The sequence below is a fragment of the Brachypodium distachyon genome, chromosome 3 (assembly GCF_000005505.3).
Source record: "Brachypodium distachyon strain Bd21 chromosome 3, Brachypodium_distachyon_v3.0, whole genome shotgun sequence".
Classification (NCBI taxonomy): Eukaryota; Viridiplantae; Streptophyta; class Magnoliopsida; order Poales; family Poaceae; genus Brachypodium; species Brachypodium distachyon.
The window spans coordinates 24,587,180-24,603,003 of NC_016133.3; the positions used below are offsets into that span (position 1 = coordinate 24,587,180).

At 44.1% G+C, this 15,824-nt stretch overlaps 1 protein-coding gene and 1 long non-coding RNA gene across 7 annotated transcripts; one reads left to right on the forward strand and one right to left on the reverse strand.

Moving 5' to 3' along the window:
- Nucleotides 1–1,199: 1,199 nt before the first annotated feature.
- Nucleotides 1,200–7,404, reverse strand: LOC100835553. 6 transcript variants are annotated; one of them, XR_002964883.1, is made up of 6 exons: nt 7,269–7,404; nt 6,887–7,169; nt 6,714–6,778; nt 2,503–6,624; nt 2,222–2,361; nt 1,200–1,561 (listed from the first exon to the last, which is right to left on the reverse strand). It is a non-coding gene; the product is annotated as an uncharacterized LOC100835553 (long non-coding RNA). The 6 variants fall into 6 exon arrangements; XR_002964884.1 differs by having other exon boundaries at nt 2,503–3,614; nt 4,157–6,778; XR_001407104.2 differs by having other exon boundaries at nt 2,503–2,566; nt 3,519–6,778.
- A 3,148-nt stretch (nt 7,405–10,552) lies between these two features.
- Nucleotides 10,553–14,444, forward strand: LOC100835862 (pectinesterase 31). The gene is made up of 6 exons (XM_003573835.4): nt 10,553–10,926; nt 12,513–12,617; nt 12,704–12,781; nt 12,881–13,068; nt 13,185–13,358; nt 14,088–14,444. Exons 1-6 carry the CDS (start codon nt 10,642–10,644, stop codon nt 14,248–14,250), a joined length of 993 nt encoding a protein of 330 aa, XP_003573883.1. The 5' UTR covers nt 10,553–10,641; the 3' UTR covers nt 14,251–14,444.
- Nucleotides 14,445–15,824: the final 1,380 nt, after the last annotated feature.

A 15,824-nucleotide genomic window follows, 5' to 3' on the forward strand; every position in this document is an offset into this window, starting at 1 on the left:
GATGGCACAAGTGCGTGTATAAAAGTAGGGTGTGTATGCCGGCCTTATAGCGAAGGTCGCCGTACACTTGGACAAGTTGACACGTCGATATTTTTTGAATAGGTTCGGTCGACCCTGTGGATACGACTTAATCATATGTTAGGAAAGGCTTCGAGGGGGTTGTTAGCCAAGTGCTTAGGCCGAGCGGATCTTCCCAAGACACCTTTAGCGAGATATTCGTCGGGGCCGCCTCGGACTTGGAACGAATGCGTCTTTCCAAGTATCAAGGTTAGGATACCCTCGGAACTCTAACACAACCCCTTCTCCTTCGATCCCATGCTAACCAAGGTTAGTGCGGAGCCTCGAAACTAGAGTCCCCTAGAAGGTTTCTTAAGGCCGATCGACTTTTAGTCAAAAGCGGTGCTCGAGAGCGAACCTTAGAGGGAGCACTCTAGCCCTCTCCCCTTGAGTTTATTCAAATTGAGAGTGAATGATACATGCCCCTATGGAAAGGTATTTATAGCCTAAGGATTCATGACAAAAGACCATGGTTACCTTTGAGGGAGAAAGAAAAGTGGGTGAAAATGATAAAAGTAGCTCCTTCGTCCATAACTTTTGTGTGCACCATGTGGGAAAAGTGAGAGTTGGTCCATGGTCCACCATGAACCAAAAGCCTTATCCCTACACCTTTCTTGCCCTTACTCTAATTCATTCCACCTTTTGACCATGGCATGAGAGGCTTTACTTGTTGACTTGTCTTTTTTTTCCATGTATAATTGAGTACGCCAAGTTGGCATCTTGACTCGTGTTGGGAAATGTTGATCTAGTCGTCGCCACGTAAAATTTATGACCCGGCCCATATAAGAGTTTTGATTTACTGCAACACATATAATTTGACGGGGTGTTGATGCATGAAGGTGGGGTAAACAGAGTGGCTGTTACATCACACGCCACAAAATTATGGAAGTTCCATCCAGTCGAAGCGGCTCGTGTCGTGGACGATTTGCAGATAAAAAAAACTTGTGTTTTTGCCCTTATGTTGTGCAGTTTGCAGATTGAAATGTTTTTGGCCTTATGTTGTGCCAATTTGCAGATTGAAAAACTAGTTATTGTCACTAAAGATGGCTCGACCTGGAGTTTTTAAGTCTCTCTCTCTATTGGTATTTGTGTGTGTGATATGATTTGCTCCTTGTTATCATTTGCAGTATGCACCTGCATAATTTGACCGGAATAGGCGACTAGGCGTCTTCTAATTATCCAAATAATTAGCAGGGTTAGGTTATTTCTTTTTAACGGAAAAGACAGGTGCTCTTTCATTGCACTAAGTAGAGAAACTGAAACTTCTAAGCTGCTGTAGAGCAACTCAGCTATATAAAGGTTCTAGTTATCTCCCAAAAGCATTCTCAAAGTGGGCAGCCTCATCCCTGATTAGCAAAATCAGGGCCTGCGTTGACATGCTTTTTTTCCCTGGAAGATCCGTCTGTCTCGTTCTTTTTTCTTTTAGATATGGGTCTGTCTATACAACAGGCGCCTGTTTTAAGTTACCAAAGCAGGCGCATGTTTTCTGAGAACAAAACAGTCCCTGAAAAAACAGATAAAAACAGTCACCTGCTCGTTTAATAGAAACCAGGCACATGAAGAAACAAATTCTAAGATAAACAGTGGCCTGTCGGGTTAATAAAAACCAGCGTCATAACCAGGATCATGCTCTTTAAATAAACTACAGTAAGGGAAACACACTAGACTAACCGAGTGACAAATTCAAACAAATAAAATTCAGCCTCTACTAAAATTTAGCAACAACAATCTTTTGTCTAGCAGCCCGTTCCACTGTTTATTATTACAACCTGAAATATATTTCAAGCATAGCTTAACAATGATAGATTTATGACAACATTACTAACTTCGATCCACTACTGGAACAAGACAGAACTGCAACAGGCAAGACAAGAATACAACTCTACTAAAACAAACAGCTTGCTTGCAGACAAAAAATGGTAATCCTCTTTTCTGTAGCAAGTGACTAATGTGTACAGAAAAACATTACAATACTTATTTATCTAGCACAACCCAGCTTGCTTGTGCTCGCTTAGACTCAGCAACTACAATACCAGAAGCAGACCCAGAAATAACCTTAATCTTCACATTTGTCTACACAAATGTCAATAGACATAGATAAAACATGCGAGTATCAACAGGATTCAAGCAAACATCTACAGAGGCATCAACATTGAATCCAAACCTTGTTTGCGTCATAAACATCATGAAGTTTAAGCATCATTTGAGAACACAGCTCTGAGATATCTGACTTCTGATCCAACATGGTCTTATGGCCACTTGCGCAATCTTCCGCAAATAGTGGAAAGCCCCAGAACTTCCTGCCTGAAATAGAGGGAAACGATGGTGCATTTAAGGCCACTAACACAAAACTCAGGGAAGCTTCTCAACGAATGGGAGCAACTTCAGTAGAGCAGAAGTGCACTTTCGAAGGAAGCATATGATTGCAAGGAAACGGGATAATACTTGAGCTTTGTGATGGGATGACAACAAGGAGTATGATGTTGCCGCCGGGCTGCACAATCGTAAACTGGACATTGCAGTTTCAAAAACCGCGAAAATTAAGTGCAATTTGGATAAAAGAATCCATAATGACAAAACAAGCAAAACTAGATAGAACAATTGCAATTTGAAAAAAATGGATTTGCAGCAATGGAAGGAGTGCAATTAAATTTTAGAAGTAATAACGATGTACAGTTTCAAGTCAAATTTCTAACAAGTCTTTTGCAACTATGCAAGAGTTCCTTTCCATGAAAAATTAGAGCCTACGCGCTACAACATAGAAACCTAGAACATTACGTTGGTCTGGTTCTACACTCTGTATCCACACTTACATAAATCTATTGCAATTGAACTTAGCTACTGGTGCAAAATGACTGCAATTGCACTTTGCCACAGGTGCAAAACCATAACAGCTTGGATGCAATTCAAAAATAAATCCATTGAAATTTGAACTTAACTACTAGTGCAAACAAGACTGCAATTGAATTTTGCGACAGGTGCAAGAACAGAACATCTTGATTATAAAAATTCAGTATCTGCAGGTCTGAACAGAGAAGGGAGAACAAAAGAAATCATAAGACCAAAAATTACAGAACTCGTGACGTGAATCTCCAAACGTAATCGGATGGCCGACAGGTCAACTGCTTTCCAAAACTAAAATACGCTAGCAAAATTGACATTCAAATTTTCTAACTCTACGTAAGGACCTATTGACATACACAATCAGAATAAAATATCAATTTAAGAACTCTTAAGCTATCTTATTTGCAATTGCACTTTGGCACAATTTTAGTTGCAAAGTATATGTAATGCAATGGCCAATAAAATGCAGTGCAAATCCACCACATAATTAACAACTAAATGGTGCTAGGTGTAGCATAAATCATAGGTGAATATTCTTGATCCTGGAATTAAAAACACACACATAAATTACTACTTACACAAACAAAGACTTGAGTGCCCGGCTTAATGCTCTTTACCTGGGAGTGGCCGACTACCACCAGATCATGCACTTCGGCAACAGAACAGAGTATCGTAACCTAAATCACAGACAAGAAGACTATATGTACGCTCCCCTGATGCAGAACCAAAATTCAAATTAGTCCCAAGTTCCCTGTTTTGCAGGAGATTATGGGAATATAAAACACATAAACCCCAAAAAAAGCAATTGCAACAAGTTAATTCTAGAATTGCACTACCAAAAGATTGTGAAAGCACTGCATGAACTTTCTAAATTGGAAAAATTCAGTTTAATCCTGCTGGTGCAATTCAAATTGTAGGGAGCTGCAATTGCAACAAAAACGTCATCTGCTGGGCATGCAATTGAATATGCATGTAAACGGACAGAGCTTCGCGTGGCTGGGCTCCTAAGCTAGATTAATGGACCCGTTAATGAACCCCAATTAATGAGCCGATCGAGCCAACCCAACAAGGACATGAAAAAAAAAAAGAAGAAACGAGGCTTCCCAATTTGGATAGTGCAAGGGGCACAAAAAGTCATGGCAGCTGCGAGGAAAAAGGCGGCAATGACAAGATGAAATCGAGCGATGAGCATGATCAAAATCACAAGCCGAATCAGAAGGACCAACAAGCAAAACAAAGTGAGGTGGAATCTAACCTCAATCCACAGTCAACAAGGTGTGTGCGCGCTCAACCTTCTTGTATTGATCTAAACTCAAAATTCTTCCAAATTTGATACAAGGAATATTAAAAGAAGTAAATTGGTACAGTGATTAAAAATACATGTAAGAATGATCAGATGGAACAGTATATCAATGCAAATAGATGCTTATGATTTAGTACACTGATTGCAGGGATAAAATGCAACAAATAGAAGAGCCAGAAGAATACATAAGACCATGTGGAATATTTGATTGGAACAATGTGCTCTTGAATCAGGTATGTGTGCCATTTGAGACAAAACAAAATGCCCAACCCTTCCCCCACACACCTACATGCTTCATGGTCCAATGCAAATGAGTTGATCATATGACGCAATTGCAAAACATATATGTGCTCTAATTGCGTTGCATATAAAATCGATACCCCAAGGGCAGAAAGAACAGGAGACATATACCCTTATAGAAAAAGGACAGTGCTGATAAAAAAATCATGCATCATAATTTGGTATGTCTAGCGCAATGCAAATAATAAAATTGCACTATGTTATTGGATAGATAACACTCTGCAATTGCAGCATACATGTGCTCTAATTGCATTGCATATAAGAATACCCCATATACATATAACATGGCATAAAGAACATAGACATATACAAGAGGACAAAGCTTGGGAAATGTAACACATAATCTAATAGCATTGCAATTGCCCGGGTGTGTATACGGTTGTATAAAAATAATAAAGATGAAATAACAATGCAATTGCACCATGTAGGTAAGTTGCATTCCATCTCCCACTGAAACCAAACACAAATTAAGATTGATTTACTTTAGTTTTGTCGTAGCCTAGGGCTTAGACACCGGGGATGCGAGGCACCCCCTTTTTGGTTCGGCAGTGGGCGTTGGGGATCGCTCCGGCGATCGCCGGCGAGGCCAATGTCAAGCGTGAAGATGCACAAGACTGCTTTACCCAGGTTCGGGCCACCCTGAGGTGTAAAACCCTACGTCCTGCTTCTGAGCTCGTATTAGCCAATTAACTAGGGTTTACAAGTTGCCGGGGGTGTCTCCGGGCGCTCTCTCCTTTCCTGCTAAGTGCTACTTGCTATTTCTAGGCTAAAACTAGTAAGAACCGAACCCTTTGACCGTTGACGATGGTCCTCCTTTTATACTCAAGGGGATGCCACAGGTGCCTTGGTGCATGGGTGACAAGTGTTGAGCAAAGACCCTAAGCAGCTTGCCCTTGCTGCGCTGGCTTGCATGCTCGGTACGTAGCGCTGCAACTAGGGCGGTACGTGCCCTAGATTCACTGCGGGCCAGTCACTGTGGGCTGACTGGATGGGGAATCACCTTTCTGTCGGAACATTAAATGCTTTCTTGTGCCACACTCCTCGCCCTGACCAACCCTGCGCACAAGGAATCTGCCGGGCGGGCACGTGGCGTCAATGCTCTGCCTGCTGGGTACCGTCCCTGTTGTAGGTGCCTGCGCCTGGGAACGTCCTCCCCAGCAAGTGACCTTCCTGGGGAGCGCCTAGGCAGGAATTCTCTCGTCGCCTTCCAGGGTAACCCCCGCAGCCCGGCTAGCCCTGCCGGGCTGGTGACTCGCCGGGCAGCTTGTGCGGTGCTGCCCGGGGTGCTATCCTTGCGGGGAGCAGGTGAGACGACCCACGCGTCAAGCAGCGGTGGTACCCCAGGTGCCACTGGTGCGACAAGTTTATACCTCCATGTATCCCCTTCTTATTAATTAAAATTACTTTCGGTCAAAATTTGCATAGGGAATAAACACATACACTGCAGATAATGATCTCCTGGTTTATCCAAATCAGAAAAATACAAAGTCTGGAGCTAGTGCAATTGCATGGTTTGATTAGACCAAATTTTAATTCCAACAAAATGATTTCAGAAGGCTGTACCAATTTCAAAAACATATTGCATTCTCTGAGAGAGCAATTTAATTTAGACAGCCACCACCGAAATTCAAACAAATTGTCTAATAAAAGGTCCTATTAGCACATACGAATCAGAAAAGACACATAACACGGCATTTGCTCGATTAGGTCCAAATAAACAGAAAATTACTCATAAAAAATAAATTAGGTAGAGTTGATAGATGCATGACCTAGACGCGTGAAAAATCTCCATTGCATACCTACAGAGCAGATCCACATCACATTATCTAGCACATGAGACTCGGGAATCACCAAAAAACACAACACTCATCAACGGCTAATCAAATAATGAAATTTAGGGTAACCTAGTCCAGCATTCAACCCACAACAACTGCAGCTAGAGCGGGTACATCATCACAATAACAACCACGCACAAAACAGTTCAGAAACGCCCTCCATCTATCTCAACCGAGACAATCATTCGACGGGGCAGAACAAACGAAGCACACCGGAAATGGGGTGAGCAGATCCCTACGCTGAAGATAAGAGCTTTGCCTGGGCCTCCTTTGCATAGCCACATCCTCCCCGAACAATAAGCAGAGCAAAAAATCAGAAGCAAAACCTGAAGTAAAAACGAACTAGCACAACCATTTCGACGGGACAAACTCACCGCACGGCACAAAGCGAGACCTCATCCCTGAAGGATGGGGGATGGAGAGCCATTGGTGTCTTCTCCTAGACACATCGCCGAAAAAATGGAAGCAAAATCAGTGGCAAAGCACACAAAAAAGGAACCACAAGATCATCGTCAGTCGGCAGAATAAGAAGGGGAAGGGGATTCACCGGACAGGAGCGAGCAAACTCCACCGACGAGTAGAGACGCCCACTTCTCTGCTTTGGCCTAGACGCATCGCAGCCACGGTGATGTACGAGCCGACTGATGAAATCGTCGAGACAACTGCCGCGAGGAGATCAATGGCGCGGGAGCTGGCGGCGATTGGAGCCTGCTCTCCATGGGCACGCTCGGCAACGAGCCCGAGCCGCCGCTGGCGGTGCCGCATCAGGTGCCAGACTTCACGATTGAGGAGGTGAAGAAGCTACCCTCGCCCCTGGACCGCACGAATCCCTGAACCTCAACTGCCCCTCGTCAGGAACTCGCCGCCACGAATCCCTGGACCGCACGGCCGCGGGAACCGGGGGTACCAGAAAATGAAGGGGGGCTCACCGGAGTCGCGGAGCGGGACAGAATCAGCCGCCGACGAGCAATCGCCTCTCCCCTCCCCCTCGTCCCCTTGAGGCTTGAGCGCTCCGCTTGGTCAACAGGCAGGTCGGCAAAATGACGGGTTGGAAGCAGAGAAAAAAAAAAGACTACCGAGCAAAAATTGGCACAGATCCTGACGCAAAGATCGACGATGCAGAAGTCGCATGGTTTTAACAAAAAAAACCAGGCGACTGTGCAATAGCAAAACGGTTTAGATATATACAAAGCTGATAACCAAGAATTATCAGGCCATGGAAAAAAACTAACTGTGTCTCGTTCTTTCCTTGTGTTCCAAATGACACAACATGCGAGAGTGATTTCTTTCTTAATCCATGTCTGTATTGATATGTTTTTTCTCATGGTAGTTTTTAATCAATGTATGGATCTGTCTTTTTAGGAGATGGAACCAGACAACATACATGTTGAGGGACGTTTAGAATTCAAATTTAAGGAGAAAAGTTTGCAAGATTTTCACGAGGATATACTATCTGATACAACATATAATTCATGAGGTCCAAATATGCCACACCTTTTCAGGATACACTCTAAAGGTCAAGGACAACTTGGCTCCATTTCCGATCCTCCCAACTCTCTCATAAGATTTCTGGACCCACCGCTATCCACGAGCGTCTCCGAATGTCTCTTGTCTCCATTTCCTGGAAGCCATCTTCCGGTGCGTCACCTTCGAACCATCCCCATCTTTTTGGTGTAGATTCCCTCCGCTCCAGCAGCACCTCTTTTGGATCATGTCACACAAAAGCAGGCATGGACCGCATGACCAGAAAGCAAGGCATATATGCTGCCAGCGTCGATGGGTGATCCGGCTGTGACTGCCATTTAATTGTGCATCCCAGTCCCACGCTTCAGTGCGACTTCGATCTTCTTCTCCCTTTGTTTTTCAATCTCAGGTGATCTTGACACGGTATGTTTTTTGAGAGAAAAGACTGTTGATTCCATCATTTGATTAGATAGCAAGAAATAATTGTACAAAGGACGCAAAGCAAGGGCCCTTGGGAAGAAGAGCGGGAAGAAAAATAAATAAATAAAAAGCAAGCGAAAGAACCCTAATCTTCCGGGTCCGAGACACGGTATGTTTTGGTATTGCGGTAGACACTTAACAAATAATATCGTCATATCCATCGAAATCTAGTTTTTAAAACCTTCATGAAAACGGTTATGTACCAAAACCTTATTGCCTTCAAAACGCATACGTCGTCGATCTCGCAAGCTAATTGACAAACCCACAAAACTGCGTTGGAGAGAGGTTTGAAGCACTTGCTCTTGTTTCCACAAATAAGATACAATACCAAAAACAGAACCATTATTCTAATCTTACATGCAGAGGCCAGGGGTTTTTCCTCCTTTTAGAAAAAATAAAAAGAAAAATTCTAATCTTACAAAGTTGCTTCTATATCTCGACGCATTAGCATTTTCTTCATATTATTATTTTTCCATTCTTGATGGAGCACGAACATAATTTTGTTAAGGACTGTGTGTGTTGGATCAGTCTCAAAAGATTCGAAACCAAACGTAAGCTACCACTTCCTGAAAAACACCTTTTGTTGATTGATCTAGTGCTAGTGGGCACACAGGTGATCATTTGTGCTATCGTCCTTCACCGACGGATTAGTAAAATGATCGGGGGACGATTGTGATTGAGCACATATAACTTCTATAACTATGGCGACGGGTATAGCTGACGGCCTATACCCGCGCGGCGCCACCGTCGCCTATTGCGACCTTTACCCAGTCTAAACCATCTAATACATTACGCAACAGTTCCAGGAGACGGTACAACGAGGTGGGTGCCCAGCGCAGTATGCACCTCAGACCTCCTCCTCATCTCTGCGGTTTGATTCGACGGTCAAGCCATAGAAGACAATTAACCGGCCAAGCCCATGCTACTGTGTCAATTAAAAACAACACACTATACTAATGTCTTGAGTGAAAACTGATTTGAGAGTATTAGGTGAGCACCAATCTACTCAAGTATCTCTTTGTTTTTGATAGAAAGACTACAACATAATTGTGAGAATCCTAGTGGGTGAAGTCATGACCCCATAACTCTACCACCACACTAAAATGTGGTTCTCTCGGATATCTGATTCACTTGAGGATAAAAATACACCAATTCCAAACAAATAAGACCTAACTGGTCCAGAGTCGGCATCCTCTCTATCCTCGGTTCCCCTCCTTTCTCTACTAGTAGGCCGGTTTCGGCAGTCAATCACTTTGCTCGAGGAACGCTGCTGCATATGCCGAATGGAATGACGATTTGACATTTACACCCTTAGAGCACGGAGCAGGGAGCATGCCGGTGTATTTCCAGAGCATAGAGAGCTATCGAACTGGCTCAAAATATGAACAATTAAATCTGAAGCGAGCAATAAGTTTACATTATGATGCGAGAATTGAGAAATAGTATTTCTTACAGCTCGTTTGGTTGGGGTGAATTAGAGATAGGGAATGGGAGTCAAGGAATATCTGATGTTAAATGATTCGTTTGATTAGAGGGAATGGAATTTTAAGAGAGATTGGGCATGTGATTTGAGAGACTAACTCCCACCATTTTAATAACAGGGGGAGAGGTGGGAATTGGAAAAAAATTGAGACTAACTCAACCCTTCATCATAACTTATGTTATCCTGTAAGAGCATGTACAATGCAAGGTGCTAAGACAGGTGCTTACGGAAATAAACCAAGCACTTTTTTAAGCACTAGTGCTTATTTGTATAGAGGAGGTGCCAAGTTAGACATCTGCTTAGTCTAAATAAGCATCAGTGCTTAACAAAAACCGATTAATTTTTCTAAGCACCCACCTAAACATTTTGCATTGTATATGCTCTAAGCTAACTTTACATGAACTCCCCCAACCAAACACGAGAATAGAATTTACTTGTTAATTCTCACGTATATTTCTCACCCATACCAAACTAAGGGATTGAGACTAAAAATCAATTTCCTCTGATCTCATCTAAACTTCCTCCTCTAAATTTCCACTTCCATTCCCTAATATTGCCAGACACGCTGTTACGGCAAGGACTGAGGGAGTAGCTGAGGACGAGTTGCAATTGCAACCAGAGAAAAGAAAAAGATGACAATTAATCTTCCGGTGCCTCGAACCAAAATGGTCAACCCAAAATTACACAAAAGCTGACAAGTTAGAAACGTCAGTCTGCCTGCCGGCCGCGTTCGCCCACCAAACCGCTCCCGTTCGCTTCCACGCTATAAGAACCGCTCCCGGTCCACACGCTATTACCAAATCAGCTGTTACGCCAAACACGACCGAGAACCAGTCCACGAACCAACGCCCATCCGCGGCGGTGTGTCCCCATCCATGGCGCAGCAGCAGCTTCTGCAGCCGCAGCAGAGGCGCGTGCTCCGCGTGTCTCGTCCGGGCTCGGTAGGAGGGGACGGAGAGGCGTTCCCGACGGTGCAGGCCGCGCTGGACGCTGTGCCGCTGGGCAACAGGGCGCGCACCGTCATCCGCCTCGCGCCCGGGGTGTACAAGGAGCCCGTCTACGTCCCCAAGACCAAGAACTTCGTCACCCTTGCCGGCGCCTCCGCCGAGGCCACCGTCATCTCCTGGGACAACACCGCCACCCGCATCAAGCACGACCAGGTACGTACCGGCAGCACGCCTTACGCCCGTCTCCTGGTCGATGAAATGTGTACTCGGGAACTGAATAGCACGGCGTCCTTCACGTGCACGTGCTGTTCCCCTCTTAGGAATTGCCGTCCCAATCTCCGTTACTGGCATACTGCTTTCAGTTCAATAACTATGATTCCATGTCACATGCTTACAGTACCGAATGCTTTTGTAAGCACATGGAGTCTGCACTACACTTTGATACCGAATGCTTTTGTAAGCACATTGTTCGCACACGAACACGTCACCGTGTACTCTCGATGCTGAACCCGATCCGTGGCAACACGTGCCGAGGGAGTCTCGCCGGAAGCGCGATACGAAAGAACAGTCCGGCGGGCGCTTTTGCTGACCCGAAAACCCACTTGCCCGGGAGGGACCCCGTCAGGGTGGCGCGCCGGCTATGGGCTGCCCTAGGTCGGCCTGACCGCCCCTAGGGCCTCGTGGATTCGCTGCCCTCCAACTCGAAGAACGACGAAGAATGAGAAGAAAGATACATGGGAGAGAGATGAAAAAGATAAAGTTGTAGATGTGTTTGTTAGATTGGTGTTGTTTCGATCGGCCGTCACCCCTCGTGTATATAAAGGGCGGCTGGACTTCCCGTGCAAGAAACGGACTTGGATCGACGTCCAAAACCCTAATTTCAGTCTAATTCGGACGGTTGGACCCAAACTTTCCAAAGCTGTTCGGTCCAAAGTCTGGCTGCACCTTCCGATCCAGTTTTGAGGTAGTAAACGACATCGGATCACGACGAATCCAAAAATAAAGTTGTTCGTCTCGAAAAAACAAAGAACTTTCATGTCTACGACTTTTCCATCCGAGTAGAACTTAATGCCTATTTTTCTCTGTTTTTAACTTCGGTTCCCAGCACCGGAACTTCCGGGTGAACCTCCGGGTGCTCTCTGTTAGTTTTTCAGGAATATGCAGAACTTCAGGGAGAGTTTTATTTGTAAGCCAAAATTGGTTGTGAACACACATGGAGTCTGCACTACACTTTGGTGTTAGATGGAAATTTAGGTCCACTTTCATATGCGAGTGCCTTCCACTGCTAGATTTTGGCGTGCGGTGTGTTACTGTACAATCTGTCCCAGTTTGGGCCATGTTCCCTCTGGTAGCGCTTGCTCTAGTCCCAAATAGCTTACTTACATAAATTACTCGGCGAATTCAAGGATGGCTGTTTTCATCCTTTCTCCATTGGCACGATGAACCGGCCGGCCTATTCTAGATTACTACAAGTCTCTTTCTGTGTCAGATGGAAATTTTAGGTATATCTGATTTATCATACCCTGTTATGACTACTCCGTGCTATGATCTTATATAATGTGATGGAGATGGACTAGTGGGCAGTTTAAGCAAACTATGAGCCAAATGATCTTTTTTTAATTCATTAGGATGATTATACATCTATGCTTCAGAGAGGGGAGATGTTAGGTGCAGATAAATTTAGTCCCTCTTAGTTTTGACTTCGGAGTTCTGCTAAATGTTTAATGTGTTCATTTTGCGTACTGTTAGTAATTCTAATATCTCTCCAGTTGACTAACTGTCCTTTTTCTATTATAAAGACATCCAGGGTTATTGGGACAGGAACATTCGGCTGTGGAACAGTTATTGTGGAGGGAGAGGATTTCATTGCAGAGAATATCACATTTGAGAACTCAGCTCCCCAGGTACTGGCTGTTAACCTATTCTCCTTGCAGAAAGAGATGACCATGCAATGGGCGTAGGAAGTTGATGTGTTCTGGTTGTGATGCAGGGATCCGGGCAAGCAGTCGCAGTCCGGGTAACAGCAGATAGGTGTGCCTTCTATAGTTGCCGGTTTCTTGGTTGGCAAGTACGCACATTTCTCCACCTCCTGGTTAAATTGCTACATTAATCAGGACGATAAGCAGCATTACTTAGGATATTCTAACTTGGACCATTAATCATGCAGGATACGCTATATTTACATTATGGAAAACAATATTTAAGAGACTGTTACATTGAAGGTAATTGTGACTTCATCTTTGGTAACTCTATTGCCCTTCTGGAACATTGCCATATCCATTGCAAATCGGCGGGGTATATTACTGCCCATAGCCGGAAATCCTCTTCAGAATCAACTGGCTATGTATTCTTAAGGTGAGATGTCTCATGATTGTTCTTAGGCCTTGTCAGCTTTAGTTGCTTCATTGCTTCCATAAGAGGCTTGATATGTAGGTTGAGCATTTCGATATTCTTCTATTGCTTGTACTCAGGTGTATTATTACTGGAAATGGAGAAGCTGGATATATATTCCTTGGTCGGCCATGGGGACCCTTTGGGAGGGTTGTCTTTGCACACACTTTTATGGATCGTTGTGTTAAGCCTACTGGGTGGCATAACTGGGACAAATCTGAGAATGAAAGAACCGCGTGTTTCTATGAGTACAGGTACTGGAATCCTCAGAGTTAAGAAACTTCTCATCTTTTTTTTAGATGAAGGAGCACAGGCCGGAAATCGACAAACTACAAAGTTCAGTTAAGAGGTCCCCAAAGTCTTCCTCAAAAAGATGGAAACAACAGGAATTAAAATGCAGACCAGGCCTTCAACCTGATCTACAAAAGTAATATCTTATTACAGACTTAAGCAGCCAACTCCCGAACAAATTAAAGCATCAGCCATTTGCAAGTCTCCTCTGGTAAAGACTCCAGCCATGTCTCGAGTGAAGAACCTTCGAAGCTACCAGATGAATGAGCTGGGCTCCCAAGATCAGCTTCTCCTTCGCGCTACACCTCCGAAGTCCCGTCCAGTACTTCAACCAATAAACCAATAGCACATAACAAAGACTAAATTAGCAGGTTCTTTAGGATAATTCCCTTGAAAGCAGGCTTCATTCCTGGTTTTCCAAATTGCCCAACATAAGGAAGCAACTCATACAGCTATTAACTTTCTGATTTGTATCAACCTCACATGGCCATATGTTACAACTAATCTTTTATATCGTCTCGTCACTCTCATTGACCCCTCATGAAAAAATTATGCTTCTAGAGTCATTCCAGTTGCAATGTTGTTCCAGAGTAAGACTTGCCGGCTATTATGCTATATATGGCATTTCTTGGTATGAACCAAGCATATTCAGTATGCCACATCACTAACCATTTTATCACTATTTCCCGCAGATGCTCAGGGCCTGGTTCCCGACCATCAAACAGAGTGGCTTGGTGTAGACAATTGCTTGATGTTGAAGCAGAGCAATTCCTTACACACTCTTTTGTTGATCCAGACCTTGATAGGCCATGGCTTCTCCAGATGATGGCGATAAGAATACCAGCTTCAGCGTAGTCTGATGGCAGCATATTAGCTCAAGCCTCCTTCCTCTGATAAATAAATTTGGGGATGTACGATAAGTTTGTAACATTTGGTCAGTTAGTATCCACGTTATCATATCTGGGAGAGAGAAATATTTTGTTATGTACGTTCTCACGAGTCAACTCTTTTTCTGTATGAAAATGCACTAAACTTGATTGTAGCCAAAAGGCCAAGAAAGTTACCTGTGAAAATGCCTCGACATAATTGCATGACGTATGTTAAAGGTTTGCCGCAAAATTCTGGATCAGTTCATATATTTGACCGGTCTTCTTTCAAGAAGGATGAACACCCACAAGAATAAGCTGCTCACCTTGATGACCCAGACTGACATGCTCTTCAACATTCCTGTCTGAGGAGGCTTTTGCTCAGTTCCAAGAGTTGATTGTACTTCTCCATGAGACTCTGTTTGTGCAGGATAATGATATTTGGTCTTATCCTCGGAAAGGTGTTAACTCTTGCACAGCTGCTTCCTACAAATTCTTATTGGTGTATTGGTGCTCGACTAGTTGTGCCTGAGGTTGCTCCACCAGATTGACTCCTCTGAACATATACCACACGCCGTGGTTTGTTTTGCTGATATTGTCGCTGCTCTGGCTTAAACTTTCTCTTTCTATCTTCTTGCACCCTGCGGTAATCGTTCTCCAAAGTGATGGAGCACGGATAAGCCTTAACTGCATTAACAGGAATGGGTGCAGTCCCTCCATGAACTTCTGCTGTCTCTTAACATCTGTAGCCACATCATCTGGTGCATAACGTGACAGCCGATTGAACTCATGGACATAAGTGGTTACAGACATGTTTCCTTGTTCCAAGCTCATGAACTCCTTCCTTTTTAGTGCCATAATACTGGATGGCATGTGTGCTTCACGAAACTTCTCTTTAAACATGGTCCAGGTGATCACTCTCGGCTGGCTGAACTGCCTTGTAGTTGACCCACCAAGCTGCTGCAGGTCCAGTGAGTTGGTGTACAGCATATCGAAGTTTCTCTTGATTGTTGCAGCCCACTGTTTCGAGCTTGCTTTCAGTATCTAACAACCAGTCTTCAGCATCCGTAGGTTCAGCTGATGATGCAAAGGTTAGTGGTTTAGCTTGCTGAAAATCGCCCAGACTAACACCTCCTCCAGTTGGTGTCTGATTATCACGGGCTCTTCCTTCCATTTTATTCATCATCTCTGCAAGGAGCTTGTTTTGACTTTCCCGAGCTTCCTGCCTTTCTCGCCTTTCATCTTCCCTGTCTTTCCTGTCTTCTTCCATCTGGCGGATTTACTGCATGAAGGCTTCCTCGGTAGTGAATGTATGTGCTGAACCACTGCCACTGGCTGCATCTGCCTTTGCTTTCTGCTCAGACTCCATTCTAGCCTTCTCTGCTGCCTCTTTCTGCGCCTGCTCAGCCTCCTCACTCGGCCCCAACATCTCCTAATCTGTGATATGAAGCAAACTAAATAATTTAGTCTAAGCGACAAGTAATAAGTTTGGTATTCATAATCACACCTAAACAGTCATACAAAAGAGCCAAGAAGATCCATAAAATCCAATTAAAACCCACA

Bases quoted from the DNA above. Each gene is read 5' to 3' on its own strand.
- LOC100835862 (XM_003573835.4), top strand. From the start codon at position 10,642: ATGGCGCAGCAGCAGCTTCTGCAGCCGCAGCAGAGGCGCGTGCTCCGC. The intron at 12,618-12,703 runs GTACTGGCTGTT...GTTGTGATGCAG, and splicing joins TTGAGAACTCAGCTCCCCAG to GGATCCGGGCAAGCAGTCGC. The intron at 13,359-14,087 runs GTACTGGAATCC...TATTTCCCGCAG, and splicing joins GCGTGTTTCTATGAGTACAG to ATGCTCAGGGCCTGGTTCCC.